The 23799-nt window shown below is 48.4% G+C and overlaps 1 protein-coding gene across 1 annotated transcript in view; it reads left to right on the forward strand.

The window, feature by feature from the left end:
* Positions 1-1587: 1587 nt before the first annotated feature.
* SLC6A20 (solute carrier family 6 member 20) overlaps positions 1588-23799 on the forward strand; it is a 38495-nt gene continuing 16283 nt past the window's right edge. The window contains exons 1-4 of the mRNA XM_031663411.1: positions 1588-1827; positions 15898-16038; positions 17996-18087; positions 22103-22330. Coding sequence (XP_031519271.1) covers positions 1707-1827; positions 15898-16038; positions 17996-18087; positions 22103-22330 — 582 coding nt within the window. The 5' untranslated portion in view covers positions 1588-1706. The remainder of the gene's footprint in view (positions 1828-15897; positions 16039-17995; positions 18088-22102; positions 22331-23799) is intronic.

The following is a 23799-nucleotide window of genomic DNA, read 5'->3' on the forward strand; positions in this document are numbered from 1 at the left end:
TGAATGAACCCCACAAACAACGGTAAGCAAATGAAGCCAGGCACAAAAAAAGTACATCCCATTTAATTCCATCTTCATCAAGGTCAAAACTAACCCATGGGGTTAGACACCAGGATGGTAGGTTCCTTTGGGGAGGAGGCAATGGGTAGGAAAAACATTTATCTAGAATCTGAAGTTTAAAAAATTAAAGTAGTTTCTCCTGCTGTGCTGCCTTTTTCTTCTGCTTTGCTTTTTCGAAGTAGGAGGTTCCAGGACAGGTAATGTGTCTGAGGAAGCCTCCACCTCCCTCACCCTGCCCACGCTTCTCCTCTGGGACCAGACAGGCAGGAGGAACTCCAGGGAAAGCCCAACGAGGAGCTGTCCTAGAACACTGATTTCATTTTGGCTTCAAGTCAGATTTTCACTAGCAACTCTGCTTTCCATCTGTTTTAAATTTTATTATTATCATTTAGCATTTTGTTATCTCTTACAATGTACCAGGCACTGTTGAAAGCATGGCATTAGTATTAATGTGTTACTCATTCATTCATTCAGCCTGCTGGAGACTTGATAACGGCCTCTTTATTGAGAACTTACTCTGTGCCAGGTAGTAAGCTAAGTTCCCAATTAATCCTCACATGAGCCCTTCCTTGCCTGGCAGGAGAGAGGGGAGGATATCTGTTGGCATTACGGAGGAGTACACAGAGACTGAGAGAAGTCAAGTGCCTTGTCCAAGGTCACACAGCTAAGTCAGTAGCAGAGTTGGGATACAAACCCAGATCTCACATTACTGCAAAGCACCAAGCTCTGTCTTGTCTAGTGACTACCCTCAGTCAAATCACATTGTAAGACTGGCAGAAATATGAGATTTCTTAGTTCCCTACCCTGGCCTAATAAATCAAAATTTCTGGCCCCTAGGCTGGCCTGAGCAGTAGAGTCCCCCATAACAGTTCAAAACCTGATTCGGTTCCCGGACCCAGTAGGCACGCAGGGCCAAGCTGTTGGGTGGATGGAGAGAACGGGACTGCCAGGAAGGTCCCTCACTTCTTTCTGTTCCCTGGCAAATGTTATGCCCTCTCCTCTGAGAAGCCCTCCCTAACCATCCCTGACCACCCTCCGGAACTGCTTACCCCTTTACTTTGCCTTAGGTGTCTTTCTCGCGTCTCTCAGTCTTATAAGTGGGCTAGGTTGAACCATATGACATTGTCCCTTCTATAAATAAAAAAAAATGGTTGAAAATGGGGCATTTCATGCAGTCCAATTCAAGTGTTTCCCTCTACCAGAATGTCAGCTCCAAGAGGGAGCTGGGATGTGGTTCACAGCCGTGTCCCCAGACAATGCCTGGCACACAGTAGGCGCTTGATAAATGACAGGTGAGTGGCGAGGGAAAGCGCCCACTCCTAGGAGTTCCGCAGCCTAAGGAAAGGCCCCGCCGAGCCGGAGGACTCCGGCGGACGCCGCCCTGTCCTCTGTAATCTCGGGTGCCTTCCCGGCAGCGGCGGCCGGGCGGGGTGGGGCTCGCCGTCATCCATTTACCAGCCTCGCCTCTCGGACGGGCGCGCCGTTAATGAGATTAGCAATTTAAAAACCGGCTAGCTGCTTCGGCGGCGGAGGCGCGGGGCCATCCCCAAGCCGAGCCGGGGGCGGGACGGTGCTCCTGGCGACCGCGCACCGAGACCGCCGTGCCGGACCCCCGAGCCGGAGCCGAGCGCGCCGAGGCCGGGGCCATGGAGAAAACGCGGCCTCTGTGGGCCAACCCGCTGCAGTTCGTGTTCGCCTGCATCTCGTACGCTGTGGGCCTGGGCAACGTGTGGCGCTTCCCCTACCTGTGCCAGATGTACGGCGGAGGTGAGTGCTCACCGCGCCCCGGCCCCAGCCCCGCTCTGTGCGCGTCTCCGCGGGCTCTTTCCGTGCCGAGGGGCGTTCGGTCCGTGCGCGCCGGGGTTGGACCCAAGTTACAGAACGGCACACTGAGGCTGGGGGAGCGAGCGTGATTTGTCCGAAGTCACAGACCCGGGAGTGTTTGTTCCCAGGACACCCCGTTCCGGAGCCGGAGCTCTCTCCCAAGCCGCCCTCCCAAGCCCTCGGGAACCCCTCGCCCCATCCCGGGGGCGGCCAAGACCCCAACCCTCACCCTTGTTGGCCAGGCTGCGGCTCTGAGAGCGCAGGGGACGCTGTCTCCTCCTTCGAGAGAAGTGGCAATGGTCTGACTTGTCAGTGGGTAAACCTTACGTTTAGGTGTAAAAAGTGAGTAGGAAATTGTCTTATTCAACAGAAACTCGTTATACAACTTTCAGATCCGAAACTTAAATCAACGGTTTGAAACTCAGGTTAGGAGGATCTTGAGTCATTTCTTTAAAGTTTTTATAAGCAGATTGGTTTGAGTTTGGAACGATAGAAAGCAGGAAATGCAAATCATTCCATGTTTTGTTTTAGGTTTTTGTTGTTGTTGTTGTTGTTGTTTTATTTTGTTTTTCTTAAATGTTTCCTCGGAAGCATCATGCACGCTCCGGGGACAGCCAGCCAGCCACGCGCTCTTACCGCACTCCCCTAGCGCTGCGGAAAGCTGGGAACACCTTCTACACATGCCAAGAACCTCGTGAAGCCCAAGTACCTTTTTGCAGGCAGTATGGCAAGAGAGATTTAAGTCTCAGCATTTAAAACACTTTTTTTTCTCGGTTGTCTCGTTTCTAGAATTGTATCTAGAAATTGTCAGAGTTCTGACAGAGGTAGAAGGATGGTCACCATCATTTAATAAAGGCAAAACATTGGCAACTTCCTAAGCCCTCAAATAAAGGGGATTGCTTCAGTAAATTCTAGAGCATCCATTCAATGTTGCTCTTCGCAGCCATTAAGGCGGCATTTTCAAAAAAAAATTGTATTTTATCGCATCATATATTAAGTGGAGGGAGGAGAAGTCAGATTTAAAGCTATGTAAAATGGATTTGATATTTAAAAACAACTGCTTTAAAATATGCAGAGAAAAGAATGGGGAAAAGACATCAAATTGTTAACAAAATTTCTGGGTGATTTTTGTTTACCTTGTCGTGTGTGTGTGTATGTGTGTATGCGTCTGTGTATTAGGACTTCTATAATCTGCATGTTTTTTTCACCATAAAAGATCATGAAAGATGTTAGACCAAAGTATTTAGAGAAGACCAAGAGCTAAACACTGCTCCCTCCTCCCCTCACCCCAAATCAACAAAAGGTTAATTCATAGAGTTTTTTAAATAGTGCATTCTTAATTTCCGGATTCCTTTTTTAAATTTGAAGTGCATAAATACACCATAATGATGGGAAGGGTGTATGTTGCCATATGCTCTAACAGCGTTGCCATGTGCTCTGACAGCTTTATAACTGACTCTTAAAAAGAATGATTTGTCAGAATGAGATTTCCACATCATTCTGTGCTCAGTAGACCTACCCGTGATACCTTTATCCTGGGTACATGTTTCCCAGTCGTCAGTCCAGGTGAGCCTCACTGTCACATGACTACTTAATTCCTTGTTTATGATACCACCATCACCTGAAAATAGTCTGCAGAGGGATGCATGTGGGGCTGATAGTTCTGGAGTTGAATATGTATCAAGGGGTTGCTAGGGAAACCTCAAGACCCTCAGGTTCCAAGAAAAAGAAACAAGAAGAAATCCTGTGCCTTGTGCAGAGGATGCTTCGGCTGGATGGGTGGCTAGATAAATTAGTGGAAGCCGGGCGGAGGATGGATTGTTGGCTGGGTGTATGCATGGATTAGTGGGTGCACAGACAAAAAGAGGGTATGGGTCTGGTGGATGGCACTTTCTCAGCCACGTGTCTACAGAATAAAGACCAAACAGTCCACCTGGCACAGTAGGCACTTGACCACCTAACTTGACCATTTGTCCAATATTTCCACCTCATTTCCTGCCACACAGCTTCAAACGTCCCCTGCCTTCCGAACACTTCCATGAGCACCTCCTTCTATGCCTCAACACTTTACACAAGATATTTCCTTCACCTGCTGTTGTTGCTGGGAGAACTCCCACCATTCCCTCCAGGCCGGGCCAAATGTTGCCTTCTCTGTTGTGCTCTCTGACTCTCCTCACTACCTCACAGGCCAAATAAGCACTTGGTCAGAAGGACTGCAACATTGTTCTCCAGTTTCTCTGTCTCCCCCCAGCCCAACCTCTGTGATGTGATGGAGTCACAGGAGCCATCCAATAAATATTTGTTGAGTGAATGAGCAAAGTCTTAGGAAAAGCCACAGAATAAATGATGCTAGAGGATGCTAGAGGCTCTCCCAAGCCTTTCACTGCACAAGAAAGTCACCTTTAAGAAGTGATTTGTGTAGCCCCAAACCCAGGCACTTTACAGCCCTTACCGGAAGGTAAAAATCAGCCACATTATGAAAGGCTGCAGAGGGGTGTATAACTTCCTTGTAAGTGGAGCTGCAAATACCCCCAGCAAACAAAGAATTTGTTTATAAACCACAGAGCCAGGCTGTGCCAAAATACTTCCCAGAATAAGACGGATTAGGGATCTGTGCCCCTCTCCATGGGACTCTGCCCGTGACTGGAGAGGCTTGTTTGCTTCCTGCTCCCCAGGCCAGGCCCAGCATGAGGAATGTTAATTCTGAAGATTACATTCCAGGTACCCATCATCTCTGTACAGCCCTGGCTGCCTGCTCTAGAAAAAAATAAATAAATAAAAGGCAACCCAAAGAACTTCACAAAATCTCTTTTGGAAAAAGTCAGCAGGTCTTGGGCAACCACGTCAAAATCTAAGGCAGTGGTTGTTCGGGAAGAAATCAGGGATGCAAGTGTGTGTGTGATAAGGTGTAAAAAGCAAATACTACACTATTTATATTATATAAACATGTGCATGAAAGAAACATGGAGAGATGAGAACAGTTGTGTGGCTGGTGGAGATACAGATTTTTTTCCTCTTAAATTTTCTCTCTGCAACATTGAGGGGGAAATCAGAGGACACCTGACTATGCAGTAGGACAATGACACTCTCAGACTGGAATGCTCCACATCCCTGCAAAGCTCCTGCTCTCTGGGACAGGAAACCAGCAATTTCAGCCGCCTGTACAGCCTACCCTAAATTGCTTAGAGCATTGCATGTCAAACTGTAGCCTACCTGAGGATCTTCATAAACTGCAGGTTGCTAGACCCCACTCCCAGGGATTCTGATCCAGATGCCTGTAGGGGAGCACAGGGTTCTTCATTTCCAGAAAGCTCCCTAGTAAGGCTAAGGCTTGGTCCATGGACCACACTTCAGGGAAGGGTCAGGGTTGCTTATGTGGCCCCTGGCCCAGCAGTGGGGTGCCAGTAAATGTTTAACAACTGGCTCTTGGTGGAACAGCAGGACCCAATTCCAAGAATTTGCAGATTACCTTGATGTAAATTCTCCCACCATGGCCAGTTGCAGACTGCCAACGTATCGTCCCCGAGTGTGGGATTGGGGAGAGGTGGGGCCAATTGGCTCTTGTGAGCCAGTCTGGATCCAGGTGCTGTGGTGGCCACAGCTCTTCAGGCCAGCACCCAGCCTGGGACTGATTCACACCGGGTCAGTCCATGCATGGATCAGGGAACAGTGCTGCAGCTGTTTACTTGTAAAGTGGGTGGGGACCCCCAGTAGTTGGGAAATACCATGATCAGGGGCCCCTGCTGCTCCCCCAAGGTTTCCAGACTCAATCGTGGTAACATCTGCCCTGTTGGGCTCCTAGCATGTGCCAGGCATAATGTGAAGCATTTTCTGAAGGAATTCGGTTTGGTCTTCACAACATGCCCACAGTTAGTCCTGCCACCCCCCCTTTACAGATAGGAAACAAGTCAGAGAGAACAGGACTTCTGGAGAAGTAGCTGGGGCTCAAGCCACTTCTGTGATAAGGCAAGACTGTCTCCCCAGCACCCTGTACTCATCTGCTACAGGCAGGACAGGACTCCTCAGGTGTCCAGGCCTTTCTAGGACCCCCAAATAAGAATTGCTGTGGCTCAGGGTACTTCTTCCTGTGGTTCTCCTGTGACACTCACCCATGCCTCACCTTGACATTGGAGGAGGGCCTGGCCAGGAGCCTGTGCGATGTCCACCTGCAAGGATCCCTTGTCCCTTCTGGTCCAACCTCCTCTCCGCCTCCGACCTTCCCTGAATATACCCCAAAATGTTTGGCATCTTCCCAGTGTGCTCTTCATCCTCTCCAGGAAACCCCCTCCCTAAATTTAAGATGACTTCTTCAACAAAGCCCTCCTTTGATCCCTGGGCTAAATCCATATGATATGAGTTGGGTCCCCGCCCAAATCTCATGCTAAATTGTAATCCCCAGTGTTGGAGGTGGGGTCTGGTGGAAGGTGATTGGATCACCTCCCATGCGGTGAATTTCCCCTTTGGGGATGTTCTCGTGATAGTGAGTTATCAGTGAGATCTGGTTATTTAAAAGTATGTAGCAGCTTCCTACTCTCTCACTTCCTCCTGCTCCAGCCATATAAGATGTGCCTGCTTCCCCTTCACCTTCTTCCATAAATGTAAGTTTCCTGGGGCCTCCCCAGCCATGCTTCCTGTACAGCCTGTGAAACTGTGAGCCAGTTAAACTTCTGTCCTTTATAAATTACCCAGTTTGAGGTATTTCTTTACAGCAGTGTGAGAACAGACTGATACACCATCCTTCCTGTGCCTGATGCATTGTGGGGTCTGACATGTCTCACTCCCACTTGGTGGGGAGGAAGAGTGACCAGTCAGGAACACAGAGTCTGCCTACTGGTAGAGAAGCCTCTATTTGTCTGCGTGTTGGAATCAGCCCATAGCTTTAAAAAATACTGATGCCTCTGTCCCACCCCCAGAAATCCTGATTGGATTGGTCTCAGGTGTGACCTGAACAGGAGTTTTATGCTCCCCAGGGAGCTCTACTGTGCAACCTAGGTTGAGAATCACTATCTTACAAACAATACCTAATATAAACTTTCTAGGCACTTAATTTAAGTCATTCAATAGATATTCACTGAGTATCTTCTGTAAGTCAGGGACTATGCTGTCGGGATTATGGTGATTATGGGGTGCAAGGTTTGGGGGTGGACCAAGTAGGAAGAGCTTTAACAAAGCACCGTTCAGAGGCTTTGCTGAAATAACTCAAGAAGGACTGACTGCTCAAGAGGATCTAGAAAGCCTTCTGGCAATGGCAACATTTAGTAGCAGCTGTGAAAGAGGAGTCAAAGCTCATCATGTAGAATTAGGGGTGAAAACATTCCAGGCAGAAGAAAGTGTATACAAAAGGCACACAAGGGCACACATTTGAGGTGAATGGCCAGAAACCTCATGTGGCTGTGAGAAGTGAGGCGGGGACTAGGGCAATGGCAGGAGAGGAAGCTGAAGATGAAAAAGGAGTCAGCATATCCCTAAGGGCCCCAAATAACAGGCGAAGAAGGTGGAGCTTAGCTCTGACAGCAAAGCCAGATTTTAAGCAAGGAAATGGCACAGTCAGAGCTGTGGTTTACAGAGATTGCCAGCATGGATGCCAGGGATGCACTGGGTAGCTGGTGAAGTGGTGATGCTGCCCGAGGGGAGGGCAAGGAGAGCAGAGAACAGATGGGAGAGGAATTCTAGAAGTTTTAAACCAGTGAGGGTCAGGAAGAGTAAAGATGGCTTTCATTTATCTCACCTGTGCCTTTGTTTTTGGTTTTCAAAAAGTTGACTGGGTTTGACTCCAAATGGGAAACTTTTGGGGGAAGAATAAGATGGAGGCGAGTGAATAAGGAAAAGGAAGACACTGGGGTCGAGAGTCTCACAGAATAGAGCAGTGGTTCCCGAAGTGGAACCCCCAGACCAGCAGCTTCAGCACCCCCTGGGGGCTTGTGCTCAGTGTTCCTTACATTAAACATGTGTGTATGTGCACACACATACACAAGCACACACATGCCCCAGAAAGAAAAAAAAGGTTAAAAAAAAAAATCCCTGCTGTGTTTTTTGTTTTTTGTTGTTGTTGTTGTTGTTTTTGGAAAACAAAGGTATGTAAGTGGAGGGAGAGAAAGAGTTTGGACACCTGAGTAAGCTTTCCCATGAAAGGCGCCGACTCGGGCTGGCATCTCTGTGGCCCTCAAAGGAGACAGAGTATGATGTGAGGGCTTGCAGGGATACATTTCATACAGAAAGGAATGTCTCCTTCTAGTAAGTTTCCTAGATTTAGCAAATAGACAATGTACTGGCTATGATAATTAGAAAAATGAGCAACAACATGCTCTAGAATAACATATGGTGTGAATTTGGGGGTTATAAATGTAATGAGTGCTCATGGCAGAAATTGTGTAAAAGGGCCGGGTGTGGTGGCTCATGCCTGTAATCCCGGCACTTTGGGAGTCCAAGGCAGGAGGATCGCTTGAGCTCAGGAGTTCAAGATCAGCCTGGGCAATGTGGTGAGACCTCACCTCTACTAAAAATATAAAAGTTAGAAAAAAATTCTGTGAAATGCAGAAATATACAAATAATAAAATACAAAATTACCAGAAGTTCCACCACCCAGAGGTAATGACTGTTAACATTTTTGCTGTAAAAAATTAGAACCATATTTTTATATGTAATTTGGTATTTTGCTTTTTCAAAATTAACTTATTTTAATCCTTCCCAAAATCATGTAATATTTTTTGAAAGTATAAACTTAAATAGCTCCATAATATTCCATTTACAGAGGTAACATAACTTACTTAACCATTCTCTAGTTGTGGAACTTTAAGTTATGTGAAGTTTTATGCTATTATAATCCAGTGATCCTCATGTTTTAGTGGAGAAGTTTGATCCATTTATATTTATTATCAGGTTATGTTTGCTGTTATTTTTCATCACATTTTGTACTGCCTTACTTTTCCTTTTTGTTAGTTATTATTGTTTAATTTTGTTTTGATCTTTTACAATATGAAGTATATATTCTTCACTTTTTTTCCTCAAGTGATTTAGAAGGTATAATTCCTATTTTTTCTATTAGTAGTAATTTAAATCTGGGGGGGAAAGTATACTTATTTTCTCTGGTTATCAGTGTTAAGAATGAAATGTCATCTATTGATATCACCCTATGAAAGAAAAAAATTTAACACACTTGTACTTCTTGCTTCTTTCCTCACCCCCATTCCACTTAACAACTTTTATTGATATAATCTAATCTGGGATTTCAGACACATTATGATGACTATTTTACTATTTATGTTTTATTTCTTCTCATTCAGAAATTGCATTTTCCATTTGTATAACTTTACAATGATATTAAGAGTATTATTTTCAGACTTGATTCTGTTTTGTTGATTTATTTACCACTAGTTAGCTCTATTATAACACAACCCTATATTTGAGTTCCTTATTTTGATCCAACACTGGTTGGATGCAGTTCATGAGCACTTAAGTTTTTCAGGAATGGTAAATAGGTGGTTCGCTTTCTGAGCATGTCTGAGAACATCCATCTTTGTAGCCACATGAATTGGCTACAATGTTTTTTACTCAAAACTCTATAGATGCTTTTCTGTTGTTTTCAGATTTTCATTTCTGTGAAGGAGAATTCTGCAGCCAATTTTATTTGTTATTAGTTATTAGGTATCAGGGATACCTAGAATATTATATAAATTAATATGGTATTATGTGAATCTTATAATTTCTGAAAGATCACAGGCTATATGTCTAGTATTAAATATGTTTTCATATTTAATTTAACTCAGTGTTCTTTCTGCAGACACAACTGCTAGAACTGAGTAATGCTTAATAGAGATAGAGTAGTACTTGGCTTTGCTGTCCATGTCTCTTCTCTTCTTGTAATCTCCATCTCTTTATCCTTTTTTTTATCCTTTTCTTCTGAGCTATGGGATAGCTTTCTTTTTCTTTTTTTTTCTTTTTTTTGTTTTTCTTTCTTTTTTTTTTTTTCTTTTTTTTTTTGGAAACAGGGCTCACCAAGAGCCAGTATGGATCTCTCCGAGCAAGAAATCATATATGGCAGGGCCAGGTGCAGTGGTTCATCCTGTAATTTCAGCTTAGGCAACATAGTGAGATCCCATCTCTACAAAAAATTGAAAATTAGTCAGGCATGGTGATGCATGTCTTTGGTCCCAGCTACTCATGGGGGCTGAGGCAGGAGGATCGCCTGAGCCTGGGAGGTTGAGACTGCAGTGAGCTGTGATCGCACCACTGCACTCCAGCCTGGGCAACAGAGCAAGACCCTATCTCAAAGTTATTCCACAGTTCAGAAGAACAGGATAAAGAGGTGGAGATTACAAGAAGAGAAGACATGGACAGCAAGCCCAAGCATTACTCTATCCACCATGGTAGAGCCAGTTACTCAACAAGCATTTACTGAGCACCTACTCTGTGCCAGGTCCTTCATTAGAAGCTAGAGATCAACTATAAGCCATGCAGATCCCATCTCTACCCTCAAGGAGCTGACTGTTTAGGTGTGGAGGTGTGGACAGAGCAGTAGACATTCAGTGCAGCAGCAGGTGCCTCAACAACAGGGGCTTGCAAGACAAGAGGATGGGTCTTAGTTTTGGGTGATCTGGTGGCTCCTGGAGGAAGTGATGCATCTGGAAGATCCAGTGGGACCCTAAGGATTCTTTCCTGCATTCAACAAATATTCACTGGACTCTGGCTCTCTGCCCAGTGCTGTTCTGAGCAGAGCAGGGAACAAGAGGAGAGTTTCTTTGCTAGTAGAGAGACAGATCTCAAGTGAACAAAGAAAATTATAGCATTATTCACGTGGAGAACTGTTCGGAAGGTAAATCAAGCAGGGTAAGGAGTTCAAGAGGGCAAGAAGGCTATTCTAGCGAGGGCGCGCAGAGAAGGCAGCTCTGGGGAAGCCAAGTCTGGGTGGAGCACTGAAAGAAGAGAGAAAGCATCCTGGGCAGGAGGAACAGCAAGAACCAAGGTGCTGAGGCGAGACCAGCAGGAGGGCCAGTGTGACTGCAGTGGATGGAGAGAGGCCAGCGGCACGGAGGGAAAGGTGGGAACCCTGTTCCCCTAGCCTCAGAGATCCAGGGAGGGAGTGTGGGTTTGATTCCAGGTGGAAGGAGGAGCCAAGGAAGGTTTGACTGGGTGAGAGGTTAGGGATGGAAGGGGCAGGTGTGTCACCATCTGAGAACAAACTGCACGGAGGGGACTGGAGGGTGGAATCACAAAGACCTGCCTGGAGGGTGGTGCAGTGGAGATGTGACACTGGGTGCCAGGGAGGTGGTGATGAGTAAGGATTCCCCAGGCTGAGCTGAGTCTACGTCTTCCAATAATTCTGCAACTGTAAGTGTCCCACTCATCTGGGGCAATGTGGACTCACAGTGGCAGAGACATTACCACAGGGCTCAATGTGTGCCTCAGTTACCTATTTATTCATAACAAACCACTCAAGAACTCTAGGACTTAGAAGGAATGATGGAATTGGGAAATCGCTATCTGGCAACCAACGCAGCAATAATTGTTTTGGGCAAGAATCTTCACTGGATGCCAAAACTACTGGGCAAAAGTATGAGAAATAAGATAGTTACTGAGGCTCAGAATATATTCAAGAAGATAATCATTTCTAAGGGGAGAATAGTAACTCTCAGCAGAGAAATCCAGCAGACACCACCTCAACCAAGCGAGCAAAGTCTACATCACCGTGAATGGAACACATTGACATCTTGTGCCTCTGGACAAGGACACAGGATCACTTTAGTGTCTCTGCCAAAACTCCAAATGAGGGGCGTTCCACAAAGTAACTGGCCAGTGCTCCTCTAAAGCATCGTGAAAGGTCATGAAAGACAAAGAAAGGCAAAAAATGTCTAAGGAGCTGTCCCAGATTAAAGGAGACTAAAGAAACCTGAGAACTAGAGGCCTTGTGTGCTTGTGACCTGGAGCCTGGATGCCTGGAGGACATCAGTGGGACAGTCAGGAAAATTGCAGAAAGGCTGCAGATAAAATAATAGTTTGATGTTGGTGTTAATTCCCTGATTTTACTCATTGCACTGGGATTATATAAGAGAATGTTCTTGCTTTTGGAAATACAAATTGAAAATATTGAGAGGTAAAAAGAAAAAAACAATTAGTGACTTAAAGCAACAATAATTAATCATTTATCCCAGTTCTGTGGGCGCCTGAGCTGTTCCTTTACTGTTTGTGTCTGGCCTTGCTCATGCAGCCAGAAGGTCCCTCACACACCTGGTAGTGGGTGCTGAGCTGGCTGGGGTCCCTCAGTTCTCCTCCTCATGGCCTCTCGTCCTCTGGAGCCTGGACTGGCATCTTTATGTGGCTGTCTCAGGCACACTGCAAGAGGAGGAAGGTGAAGCTACAAGACATCCTGAGGCCTGGGCTCTGGTACCCACATGGATACCACATTCTACTGGACAAAGCAAGCCCAAAGGCCAGCCCAGCCTCACAGGGTGGGTAATAGACTCCACCTCTTCAGGGGAGGAGCGCTGAAGAATGTGTGGCTGTATTTAATCTCCACACATGCCTTTAAGGCATGTAGTTGTATTACTACTGTATTAGGGTCCCCTAGAGGGACAGAACTAATGGGGGGAAAGAGAGACGCAGGGGACGGGGGGAGAGAGAGAGAGATAAAGGGGAGTTTATTAAGTATTAACTTACACGATCACAAGGTCCCACAATAGGCTGTCTGCAAGCTGAGGAGCAAGGAGAGCCCGTCTAAGTCTCAAAACTGAAGAACTTGGAGTCTGATGTTCAACAGCAGGAAGCATCCAGCACGGCAGAAAGATGTAGGCTGGGAGGCTAGGCCAGGCTCACCTTTTCACTTTTTTCTGTCTGCTTTACATTCACTGTCAGCTGATTAGATTGTGTCCACCAGATTAAGGGTGGGTCTGCCTTCCCCAGCTCACTGACTCAAATGTTAATTTCCTTTGGCAACACCCTCACAGACACACCCAGGATCAATACTTTGCATCCCTCAATCCAATCAATTTGACACTCAGTATTAGCCATCACAACTACCACCAAAATCATGCCCCTTGTAGTCAGCCCCTTCCTACTCCCCTATTCCTGTCCACCACCGACCCGTTTTCTGTCCCTGTAGTTTTGCCTTTTCCAGAATGTCATATAAATGGAATCATCCTACTATGGTTTGAATACGTCCTCCAAAGCTCACGTGTTGAAAACTCAATCTCCAATGCAACAGGGTTGAGAGGTGGAACTGTTAAGAGGTGATTAGGTCATGAGGACTCTGGCCTCCTGAATGGATTGATATCATTATCTCAGGAGTGCTTTCATTATTGAGAGAGTGGGTTTGTTATAAAAGAGAGTTCAGCCCCCTCTTGCTCCCTCTTGCCCTCCCGCCTCCTGCCAAGGGATGATGCAGTAAGAAGGCCCTCCCCGGATACTAGCACCATGCTCTTGGACTTCCCAGCATCCAGAACCATGAGCCAATAAATTTCTATTCTTTATAAATTATCCAGTCTCTGGTATTCTGTTATAGCAGCACAGACTAAGACAGGTATTCTTTGGTGAAATGCCTATTCACACTTTTTTTAACATTTTTTGAAAGGGTTCTTTTTCTTATTGAGTTTTGAGAATCCTTTATATATTCTCAATACAAAGTTTTTCTCAAGATGCAAGTATTTTCTTCCAGTCCAGTTTGTGTTTTTATTCTCTTAATAGTGTCTTTCACAAAGAAGTAATGAAATCCAATTTATCGATCTTTTCTTCCATAGATAGTGCTTTTAACATTGTATTTAAGAAATCTTTGCCTAACTGAAGCTCATAAAGATGTTCTCCTGTATTCTTTTATAAGTTTTATAGCTTTTAGTTGTACATATAGTTCTATAATCCATTCTGAGATTTGTTTGGTATAAAATTTTAGTTACAGATTGAGTTTCATTTTTCTGCATATGGATGTTTGGTTGTTCTAGCATCATTTCTTGAAAAATTTATTGCAGAGCAAATTCACCTGGATTATGTGTTTATTTGAATGGTTGGGGCAGGAGTGATAGAAATGATTGATGCCTAGGGCCAAACAGCCCTCATGTTCCCACTTGGCATCAGGTTTTAGATTTCCACCCTACCCATGGGCACTGGGCAGTCAGACCCTGTCAAACAGACAGTCGTCCCCGGACCTTGTCAGGCCTTACGTAGTTACTGTTTAACACCCTGTGTGAAAACAGGATTATCTTATAACCACTGAGGGTTTGAATGTGGCTTCAAAGCCTCAGTGTGTGAGCCCAATCTTTATTGTCAGATATTTCATGATTGAGAGCTAATGACCTCTTGGACTCCTTTGATATTGAGAGGAAACTCACAAGGTGCTGAAACAAGGTTCTGAAGGGAAGGAAGGGAGCCTGGCCTGGAGGAGTTATAGCAGTGTCTGGACATGAGAGGGCAGGATTTGTTCTAGGCCCCCACATGAGCAGGATGAAGCTGGGAACTCCAAGCCTGGTGGTGTGAGCGCTCATTCACCCGTGCAGGTGGCTCGTGCCTTTCTTTCTGTGGTGTGGCCATGGGGGCTCTGCCTGATCTTTGCCCCAGCCATTCCACTTCTGGGATTTGTATCCCAAGGAAATACACAAACAAGTGGACCAGGCTTTGTTTCACAGCTTTGTTTAGGACGGCAGAAAGCTGGAAACAGCCCGAGTGTCTAACAATTGATTAAATGCGGTCTGGGCTCATTTTCAGAGCAGAATATCATGCAGCTCTTTAAGGGGTGATGCAAAGGTCTGTGATTGGGAGAGTGATGGGGAATGCCATAGGGTGAGAAGAGTGGGTTACAGGATGGTACGTGTGTACAATGGAGACTTTTTGGTAAATATTAGATGTTCATGTAAGCATAGTTTTTTTGTTGTTTACCTTAACAACTGAGGATCCAGTTCTCTTTGTAATCAGCCCTTAATCTTTGCAGTTGTAGTGTCTGGGTTTTATTTGATCAGAAGTCCTGCCCTCTTTTCCCACTGGACATTTTGTTAAGCTCACCCTGACAAAATTCACACTCCCTGGCTCCTCACTATCACCAACATCAGGGAACCTCAAGGGCAGGGAGCATGGTTGCTACTCTCCCATTCCACACCAGCCAGGGCCTGGCCCAAAGTAACTACTTAGTAAGTGTCTGTTTCATACACTGCCTCATGTGGAGCAGCATCAGGGCTGTGCACAAAGCCTAAAGGAAGTGCATAGAGGTGGACAGCTGAATGCATGGATCCAGGCATGATGTTTGACATATTTAACAACACAATTGTCTTGGCTCTGATCGACTATTAGTTGCTGAAATGGAAGGTGGAATGTGGGGTTTGGCAGAAGGGCTGGGACAGGGGAGGCATTGAGAAAGGCACTCAAGCAGCTTGGGACAGTGGCAGTTTGCTTCCTAGGGAGAATGAATTTAAAGAGTTTAACAACTGACATGGCTGCATATCATCCACGGGTGGATGGACGAACAGACAGGTGGCTGAGTAGGAAGATAAAAAGATGAAAGGATGGATGGAAGGATGGAAGGATGCATGGAAGGATGGACAGATGAATGGATGGAAGGATGGATAGATGAATGGATGGATAGATGGATGGATGGATGGATGGATGGATAGATGGATGGATGGAAAGATGGAAATACAGATGGATGAATGGAAGGATGGAAATATAGATGGATGGAAGGAAGGAAGGATGGATGGATGTAGGGTGGATAGATGGAAGGATCGAAAGATAGATGGAAGAATGGATGGATGAATGGATGGTTGGATGGAAGGATGGATGGAAGGAAGGATGGACGGCAAGTTGATGAATTAATGGTAGGCAGATAGGTGAGAGGAATGGCAGCAAGAAGGATGGATGAAAATGTGGAATGAAAGAAGGATGAAGGATGAGTAGAAAGAGGAGGATGGATGACGGAAAGGTGGGAGAATGCATGGACAAGTGGAAAGACAGGAGGATGGAAGGATGTTTGCACAGAGGTTGAGTGGTGGTGGAGAAAAGCCCTTTGGCGGTGGCCTGGCTCTCAGCTCTGGACCTCTACAGGTAGTTTCCTGGTCCCCTACATCATCATGCTTATCGTGGAGGGAATGCCGCTCTTGTACCTGGAACTAGCTGTGGGGCAGCGCATGCGGCAGGGCAGCATCGGTGCCTGGAGGACCATCAGCCCATACCTCAGCGGTGTCGGTACGTGGGGCCCCTCCAGTCCTCTCCCACCCAGAGACCTGGGCAGCATGGGAGTGTGGGTGGGATCCCATCAGCAAAGCTGCTTGATCAAGGGGCGAGCACAAGGCCCAAGAGAGAGCCCTTGCCTGGAGTGAACAACTGGCCTGGCGGGGATGTCATAGAATGTGGGCTGAGAGGAGCTGGTTTCCTACCCACAGGGCAGTAAGACAGGGAGGATGCATGCCCCTTGGGGAACAGATGCTACCCTGCTTCTCTTCTCTGGACCTCAGCTTGGTCACCTGTAAAAGGGAAACAGCTGTAACTCCAAGTCCTGGAAACTCCCCCAACTGCTCCCTGTTAAATAACAGCTCTCTCTTTTAGTAAGCACCTACTACTTGCTGGGAGCCAGCCTGTAGGATATATGGGCATGAGCTCATTTAATCTTCTTTACACCGCTGAGGTGTTGCAGAGTGCCATTAATGTCTCTGGGGTGGGGAGGCTGAGGCCCACACAGACAGCAGGAGGGGGCTATTTCATCTCATGCCTCTCCTGAGTGACCTTGAGCCAGAGTCCCAGGCACTTCCAGGACAACCTCCACCTGCCCTGCACATCGCTTATGGCCCAGGGCTGCCTCTGCATGCAGAAGGAGCCCTGACCAGAAGTGGCCATGGCGTGTGATGCTCACCCCTCCTGCCCCAGAAAGGAAGGCAGGCAGGAAAGCAGAGTGACATTCCAAGAGCAAAGAGGGTGGAAGCATATACATGACCTCGTCGCAGATGCAGAAGAAATGTGTCCAGTGTTCTCACAAATCATCTCCAACCCCAGACTGCCTCCTTGTCTTGAATGGCTATTACTTTTTTTTTTTTTTTTTTTTTTGAGGCGGAGTTTCACTCTTATTGCCCAGGCTGGAGTGCAATGGCACAATCTCGGCTCACTGCAACCTCCACCTCCCGGGTTCAAGCGATTCTCCTGCCTCAACCTCCTGAGTAGCTGGGATTACAGGTGCCCGCCACCACGCCCGGCTAATTTTTTTGTATTTTTAGTAGAGACGGGGTTTCGCTAGACTATTAAATTTTAACACAGAAGTGTGTGGTTTTACAATCTGCCTGAATAAGTAATCACAGAGGACTTCTCAGAGGCATCTTCTGCATTATAAGAAAGATACCAGATATTTGTGCCAACCACGGGATGCTGGTGAATATTTAACAACCAGCTCTCAGAGTGGAGTGGGAGTGGAGAGGGGAAGCCCTGGTTTATAGCATATGCCGATGCCTGTGGGGGTAAACACGTGCACCATGGCCAGTTTCTACTACTGAGTGTCCCAGCACTTGGGCTTGGGGAGAGGAGGGAATGCTGGTTCTCAAGGGTTGGTGTGGGCCAGCCCCAGAGCCCTGCTGGCTGCCATCCTTCTCTCTGCTCTCTCTGCTCAGGACCCACCCTGGGTTTTGGGCAGACCTGACCAAATTACGGGCAGCCCCCTCCCCACCTCTCCTCTCCTGGCCACCAGGTGACTCAACCGCTGGTGAGCCAAGGAGGGAGCGTAACTGTACATCTGGCACAAGGTGGCACTTCACAGCAACAGTGCTTCTCACAGCATGATGTTGTGAACCCAGTTCTGCCACTTACCAGCTGGGTAGTCTTGGGCAGGCTCCAGGCCTCAGTTTTCTCCTCTGTGATACGAAGATAATACCGTCGTAAGGACCAAAGGCACGTAAAGTACTTACTTAACACAGTGCCTGGCAGTTAGATCTCAAAAACATGTCATCAGCCTCCTGTCCCAGAAGGTGAGGAGGGAGGTTGGAGAAAAAGAAATCGCCCTTATAAAGTGCTTACAGCTGCCTGGTCTCGCTTAATACTCACCACACAAGCCTGGTGGAGGGAGGCCTCGCCACAGGTGCATCCTGGGAGCACACGCTGGGCCTGGCGGAGGGGGAAGGGCCATCCTCAGTCCTCAGCCTAGCCCTCTGCTTCCTTGCAGGGATCGCCAGCGTGGTGGTCTCCTTCTTCCTCTCCATGTACTACAACGTCATCAACGCCTGGGCCTTTTGGTACCTCTTCCACTCTTTCCAGGTGAGCCACGGCCCGTGCCAGAACAGGAGTGGGAGCGAGAAAGGGAGAGAAAAGCAGGGCCACTCGCTCAGGGGAGGGGGTGTGGGGCAAGGTGAGCAGCCTCGGGGCGGGGAGCCAGTGGGTGGTGTGAGGTGGAGGGGAAGCCATGCACCCCAAACCACGTGGAGGGCTTCTGAACCCGGGCTCCACAGGCCCCTTACGCTGTAAGCAAGAGTCCACCGGTGTGAGTGTGTGTGTTCTTGGAGAGCAGGTCCATGGCCTTCAGTGGATTCTCTCTGATGGATATGACCCCCCCCCCAACAAACAATTAATAACTACCGCACAGTGTGCCTAGGAGGAAATCTGCGGAGAGGACTGATGGGGAGGGATTCCCTCAATCCAGCAAGACAGCAACGTCTGTCCTTCTCCCCATCCCCTTCTCCCACTTTCCACAGGGCCACTTGTGCTTCCAGGTTTCTGACTCCAGCCTGAGCCTCTCCTTTTCCCTGCAGACCTCCAAGTTCTCCTAGAAGGACCACTGTCACCCTGTAACACAGTAGGGCCATTCCTAAACATTTTAAACCACACATTTCTGATGATAACTGCAGCTGACACTCCGTAGAAAACGTGGAAGGGGCTGGAAATTGTAGAGAAGCGAGAACTCCAATTCCACACAGAGAGCTGGTGTTATATCCAGGACAAGAGGAATTTTCCTCTCCACTGCTCATGCTCATTTCTGTTACCTGGCTCCTGCCGCTCCGCTCTCAGGAACCCCATCCTCCACTGCCTCCACCTGCTTCCAGGAACCACCTTCACCTTGGCTTCTTCCCAGATGGGAACAGAGGAGGAGGCAGGAGCTAATCAGGCCAATGCCTTACCCTTTGCCCCTGAGCCAGGCCTTCATGGGACATGCCTGTCCCCTAGGTCCACAAGCAAGACAGGGCTGGCATGGACTGTGGACTGAACTGGGTTTGCCTCTGGGATGCTTGGGCACAGCCTTGACTCTGTGGGGGCGTGAGGAATGCTTGGGTGAATGACTTTAATAATCCTGATTTGGCATACCCTACTCTGGCTTCCCAATGAGCTCCACCAAGCTTGCCCCATTGCACATATCTCTGGCAAGAAAGATGTGCCCTGAGCTTAGCTGCAGTTCCTCCTTCTTTCCCTGGTTCAACCTAGAGTTTCATAAACACTGGCCACAACTCTGCCTCTCCCCAGCCTTCTTGGTGGAAACAGAGCAACTCTTCTCACTCTATTGCCTGGTGACTGTTTCCTATCCTGTCTGCAGGGCTGCCATGTATGGTTGGGCAGGTTGTGCACTGCACAATGGTACCCCCCAACTAAGGGCTTGCCATACACATTGTAAACATGATAGATTTGTATACTTATTAAGACAAGTTTCCAAAAGCAGAAGCAATGTGTCTTGTCCTAACAAAATCAGAATAAGTTGCTCATCCCCCAAAAGCAAAAATAAAGTGCCTCAAGAAAGGGGCACTTTTTTCTAATAGTCAGAAGAATGGGGGCCAGCAATTCCTGAAAATCACTGAAGTATTCATTCATTGCATCCTTCATAGGTCTGTGGACTTATCCCTTAGTCCCTCTACTTTGAAGCCCTCCTCCATGGTCCCGTAATAATGAGAGGAATAGTAGCTGCAGACATTCACTTACATGTGCTCTGGGTCAGACACAGGTCCCAGCACTTTAGAAGTGTTCACTCAGGTAATCATCACAGCCACCCCGCAAGGCTGAGCGCACTGAGCACCCGAGCAGAGGGGAGCCGAGTAGCTCATAGCTGGTGGGGTTGGAATCAGGCACCTGGTCCCGGAGTCTGTGCTCCTGTCTACTCACTCCCTGGCCAGGCTTTCCAGCCTTGGGTCCAGCCCTTCTCAGCAGGAGCACCTGTGCTGTTATGCATGCAAATGCAGGGATCCTTGTCCTCACCTGCTGGTTCAGAGGTGGGTGAGGGAGGTCAGACTGGGAACTGGCCCATTTAACAAGTTCTCCTATACTCTAAACCTTCTTCACCCTGGCTGCACACTGGGGAGATGAAGTTGTGGGGCGCGGGGTGGGGAGGTGTGAAAAATCCAATGACCAGGCCCTACCCTAAACAGATGAAATCAGAGTCACTGAGGGTGCAGCCTGGACATCACCCCTGGGTGACTTAGTTGTGTAGCCAAGCCTGGGAAGCAGGCCTGGGCTGGCATCAGCAGGTGGTCCAGTGAACAGACTCAGGTCAGTCCCACACAGGCTGTAAATGGCCCAAGGGGATGTCAGCCAGGGCAGCTTGACTGGGCTTCAGGTCTACTAGGACCCCTCTCACCTGCCTGGGACTTGGTGCTGGCTGCCACCAGGCACCTCAGTTCCCTCCATGTGCCTCCCTCTCCTTGCATCCGCATCATTCAGGAAGCTAGCCTGGATGTCCCACAGCTGGTCTCCAAGAGGGTGAGAGGCTAGCTACAGGGTTCTGAAGGCCTGGGCCGGGAAGTCACTCACACAGCATCTCTTCACCATATTCAGTTGGTCAGCGTGCATCGGAGGCCAGCCCAGGCTCACAGGGTGAGGCAAGAGATGCCACTTCTGGATGGGAGAAATGTGCACATGGGGAGGGGAAGGACTGTTGGTGGCCAGCTTTGAACACGATATAGGTCAAAGCGAGAAACCAGCTCACACATTCCAATAGGCTAGGGTGGCCCTGGGGAGGTATGGCAGGGGTGGGCATGGAGGTCCTCACCAGCACAGTCTCGAGCGCTGTCTGGGTATGCAGACCTGGGCTCCAGCTGCCTACTGGAACAGCAGCCATGACCCATCAGGTGATACCCCTGGGCCTTGGTTCTTTTCCTGTGAAATACGGGATTGAGCCCAGTGGGGTGGTCAGACTTGCTTCCATTAATGATGCATTTTGTCTAATTAAATCTGGACTTGCAGAACCCAGATATGTGCAAAACTGATCAATGTGGGGCTGGTCCTCAAAGAGCAGGGCTGGGATCTCCCACCCCGCAAGTCAGAAGTAATTTTTCCTCCCCTCCCTCCCATCTCAGCACCACCGTTTACTGCTTGGCCTTGGGTCATGGTCACGATGCATGCACCATTGAGGCTCCTGTGTTCATAAGTGACATGCCCACAGCCTCCTGTGGGGGCACACCTGGAGCCTTCTCTTTCCTTACTAACAAGCTTTCCCAATCCCTGCCTGCCTTGGAGTCCCTGCCAAATGCAAGTGATGCTGCTACCTCCCTTGCTGTAGCAAGCCCTAAGGAAAGAGCCTCTGCTTGTTCTCACTTGGGTGGTCTTTGTTGATTTCCGCAAGTCCCTAACAAGTCCTGAGATGCATGAGTCTCAGGTTCCGTGCTCACTAAGTGCTGGTGGTGAATGGCATTTCCTGCAACATACACTGGGTTTGGAAGCTAGCAGGAGATGAGGTTCAGGCCCCACAGCTGTGTTGCCTTTCTGAGCCTGAGAGAACCTGGTGCTAGTGACTTCTTTGAGCTAGAGTCAAGGTATACCTGAAGCAGTTAGACTCCTGGACTTTGCAGGGTGGAGCCAGTAAGACTCTCATCTGCTTAAGCTACTCTGAACTGGGCTCTCTGTCACTTTCTCTAGTTGGTTAAATAGGGACTCTCTCAGTCATTGACCAAGTCTTAAGCAATCTGGGCCAGTGCTGCAGAGGGTGTGGTTTGAGTGCCTGAGCTGACTGTGCACAGGCCATGGGTGGAAGTCCCATCATCATAGCTGGCCTGGCCGTGGTCCATTCACTGTTCAGTCTCTGGGACCCACCACGGAGTTCAGTAGTCCTCAGGGAGCACCTGAAGAATTGCAACGAGAGCAGAGCCCCCTCCTCCAACCCCTTCCTGCCTCACCCGTGCCCCCTGACAAACTCTCCAACTCCCGGTCTGCCTTCAGGGGCTCCAGCCACCTGCCCTTCCGGGACAAGCACCCTTCTCTTTCAAGAGTCTCCACTCAGGGTCACCTCCCTCACCCCTGCCACAGCCTTTGTCCTCAGCCTTCACCTCTCTGGATAACACTCGCTTTGGTCCCACAGGATCCCCTGCCGTGGTCTGTCTGCCCACTGAATGGTAACCACACAGGCTACGATGAGGAGTGCGAGAAGGCGTCCTCCACACAGTACTTCTGGTACAGGAAAACCCTCAATATCTCGCCGTCCCTCCAGGAGAACGGGGGTGTGCAGTGGGAGCCGGCGCTGTGCCTCCTCCTGGCCTGGCTGGTGGTGTACCTGTGCATCCTGCGTGGCACCGAGTCCACTGGCAAGGTGGGACAGCGAGGCACAGACGCCCGGTGCTCCTGGCGGGTGGGAGGGTGCGCCAAGGGGCAGCTGCCTCTGTCTCCAACCCTGGGCAATGCCAAGGGAGTGCCCTCTGCAGTGGAGAGGCAGCAGCTATGTTAGGGCAGAGGGCACAGATGGTGTTGCTGGGACAAGTCACCTACTAGATGACTATAGAGACGGCCAGAGGTGGTTAAAGTTGCAACCCTAAATCTCAAAACAAGGACTTTCTTACCAAAAAAAAAAAAAAAATGTTTTTCTGTACCAGTCGGCCCAAAATCCATACCACCCAGGCAACCAGACAGTGAGTTTGCTTTTCTTTAAGACTGTATGTGTCCTCAAGACACCCTAGCCACTGGCTCTCCAGCTCAGCTACACATTGATATTTTCTGGAGCGCTTTCAAAAATCTCATGCCTTAGCCCTGCCCCCAAAGTTCTGCAGTAACCAGTTTGGGATGTGCCCTGAGCAATGGGGTGGGTGGGGGGATTTTAGAAGCTTGCCAAGTGATTCTAGTGTTCAGCTGAGTTTGAGACCGACCCTTTGTTCTAAGCTGCTTCCAATCACCCTCCATAGCTGTCAGGCTTGATCTCCATAGTCCTTTCTTGGTGCATCCCAAGGCTCACACTTTCACTGGGGCTGACATGTTCCTGCAGCTCTAGTCTGCTCCATGTGGAAGATCTGCTTTCAGTGTTCCTATCACCCGTCACCTGCCTGAAGTTTCAGCAGATGTCCCAGAGCCTAGCACGCCCTGTCTCATTCACCGTCACTTCTCACCGTAGACCCAACATGGCTTGGGCACCCACATTGTCTCAAGGTAGATTTCATGATCCCACTCACCTGAGGCTCAGAGAGGTAAATTGACTTGCCCAGGGGCACAGCTAGTGAGGGCAAAGCCCAGCCTCACCCCAAGACTTCCCATTGCCTTGGTTTGGTAGCCACATAGCTCTCTCTATGCCTTAATGATGTCATCAACTCCAACTGTCACCTGCTGAGAGTCCTAAGAGCCCACCTGTCCTCACCCTCTGACTACCTGAGTTGCCTCCTCCAGCTGCACCCCACCCCCCATGTATTTCTTGAGGCATTAGACCAGAGCTACCCATGGTATTCCAGGGCCCATGGGACAACTCCAGTATCATGCCTGGTAGGACATTTTATTTTGGTTTCCAAGACCCCCTGATGGCCAGCCTCTAAGCCCCCGAAGCCCCCTATGCTATGGCTGAGGAGAGGGACGAGTGAGCACAGGTGCTCTTCCCCCGAGAGAGCTTAGAACCTACAGCAGCTCACTCAGTCCCATCGTAGAGCCTGGCCATACTGTCATGCTCATAAAAAATGTTTTTGTAATTTATCTTTGCCAGGTTATTATGATCATGATCCAAAAGATCAGAGGGTAACATCTGCAGATACAGAGATTAGAGACCATTACTTTTCCTGATCACTTAGAAATGTGTTACATGAG

Source organism: Papio anubis, chromosome 2 (assembly GCF_008728515.1).
Source record: "Papio anubis isolate 15944 chromosome 2, Panubis1.0, whole genome shotgun sequence".
Taxonomy (NCBI): domain Eukaryota; kingdom Metazoa; phylum Chordata; class Mammalia; order Primates; family Cercopithecidae; genus Papio; species Papio anubis.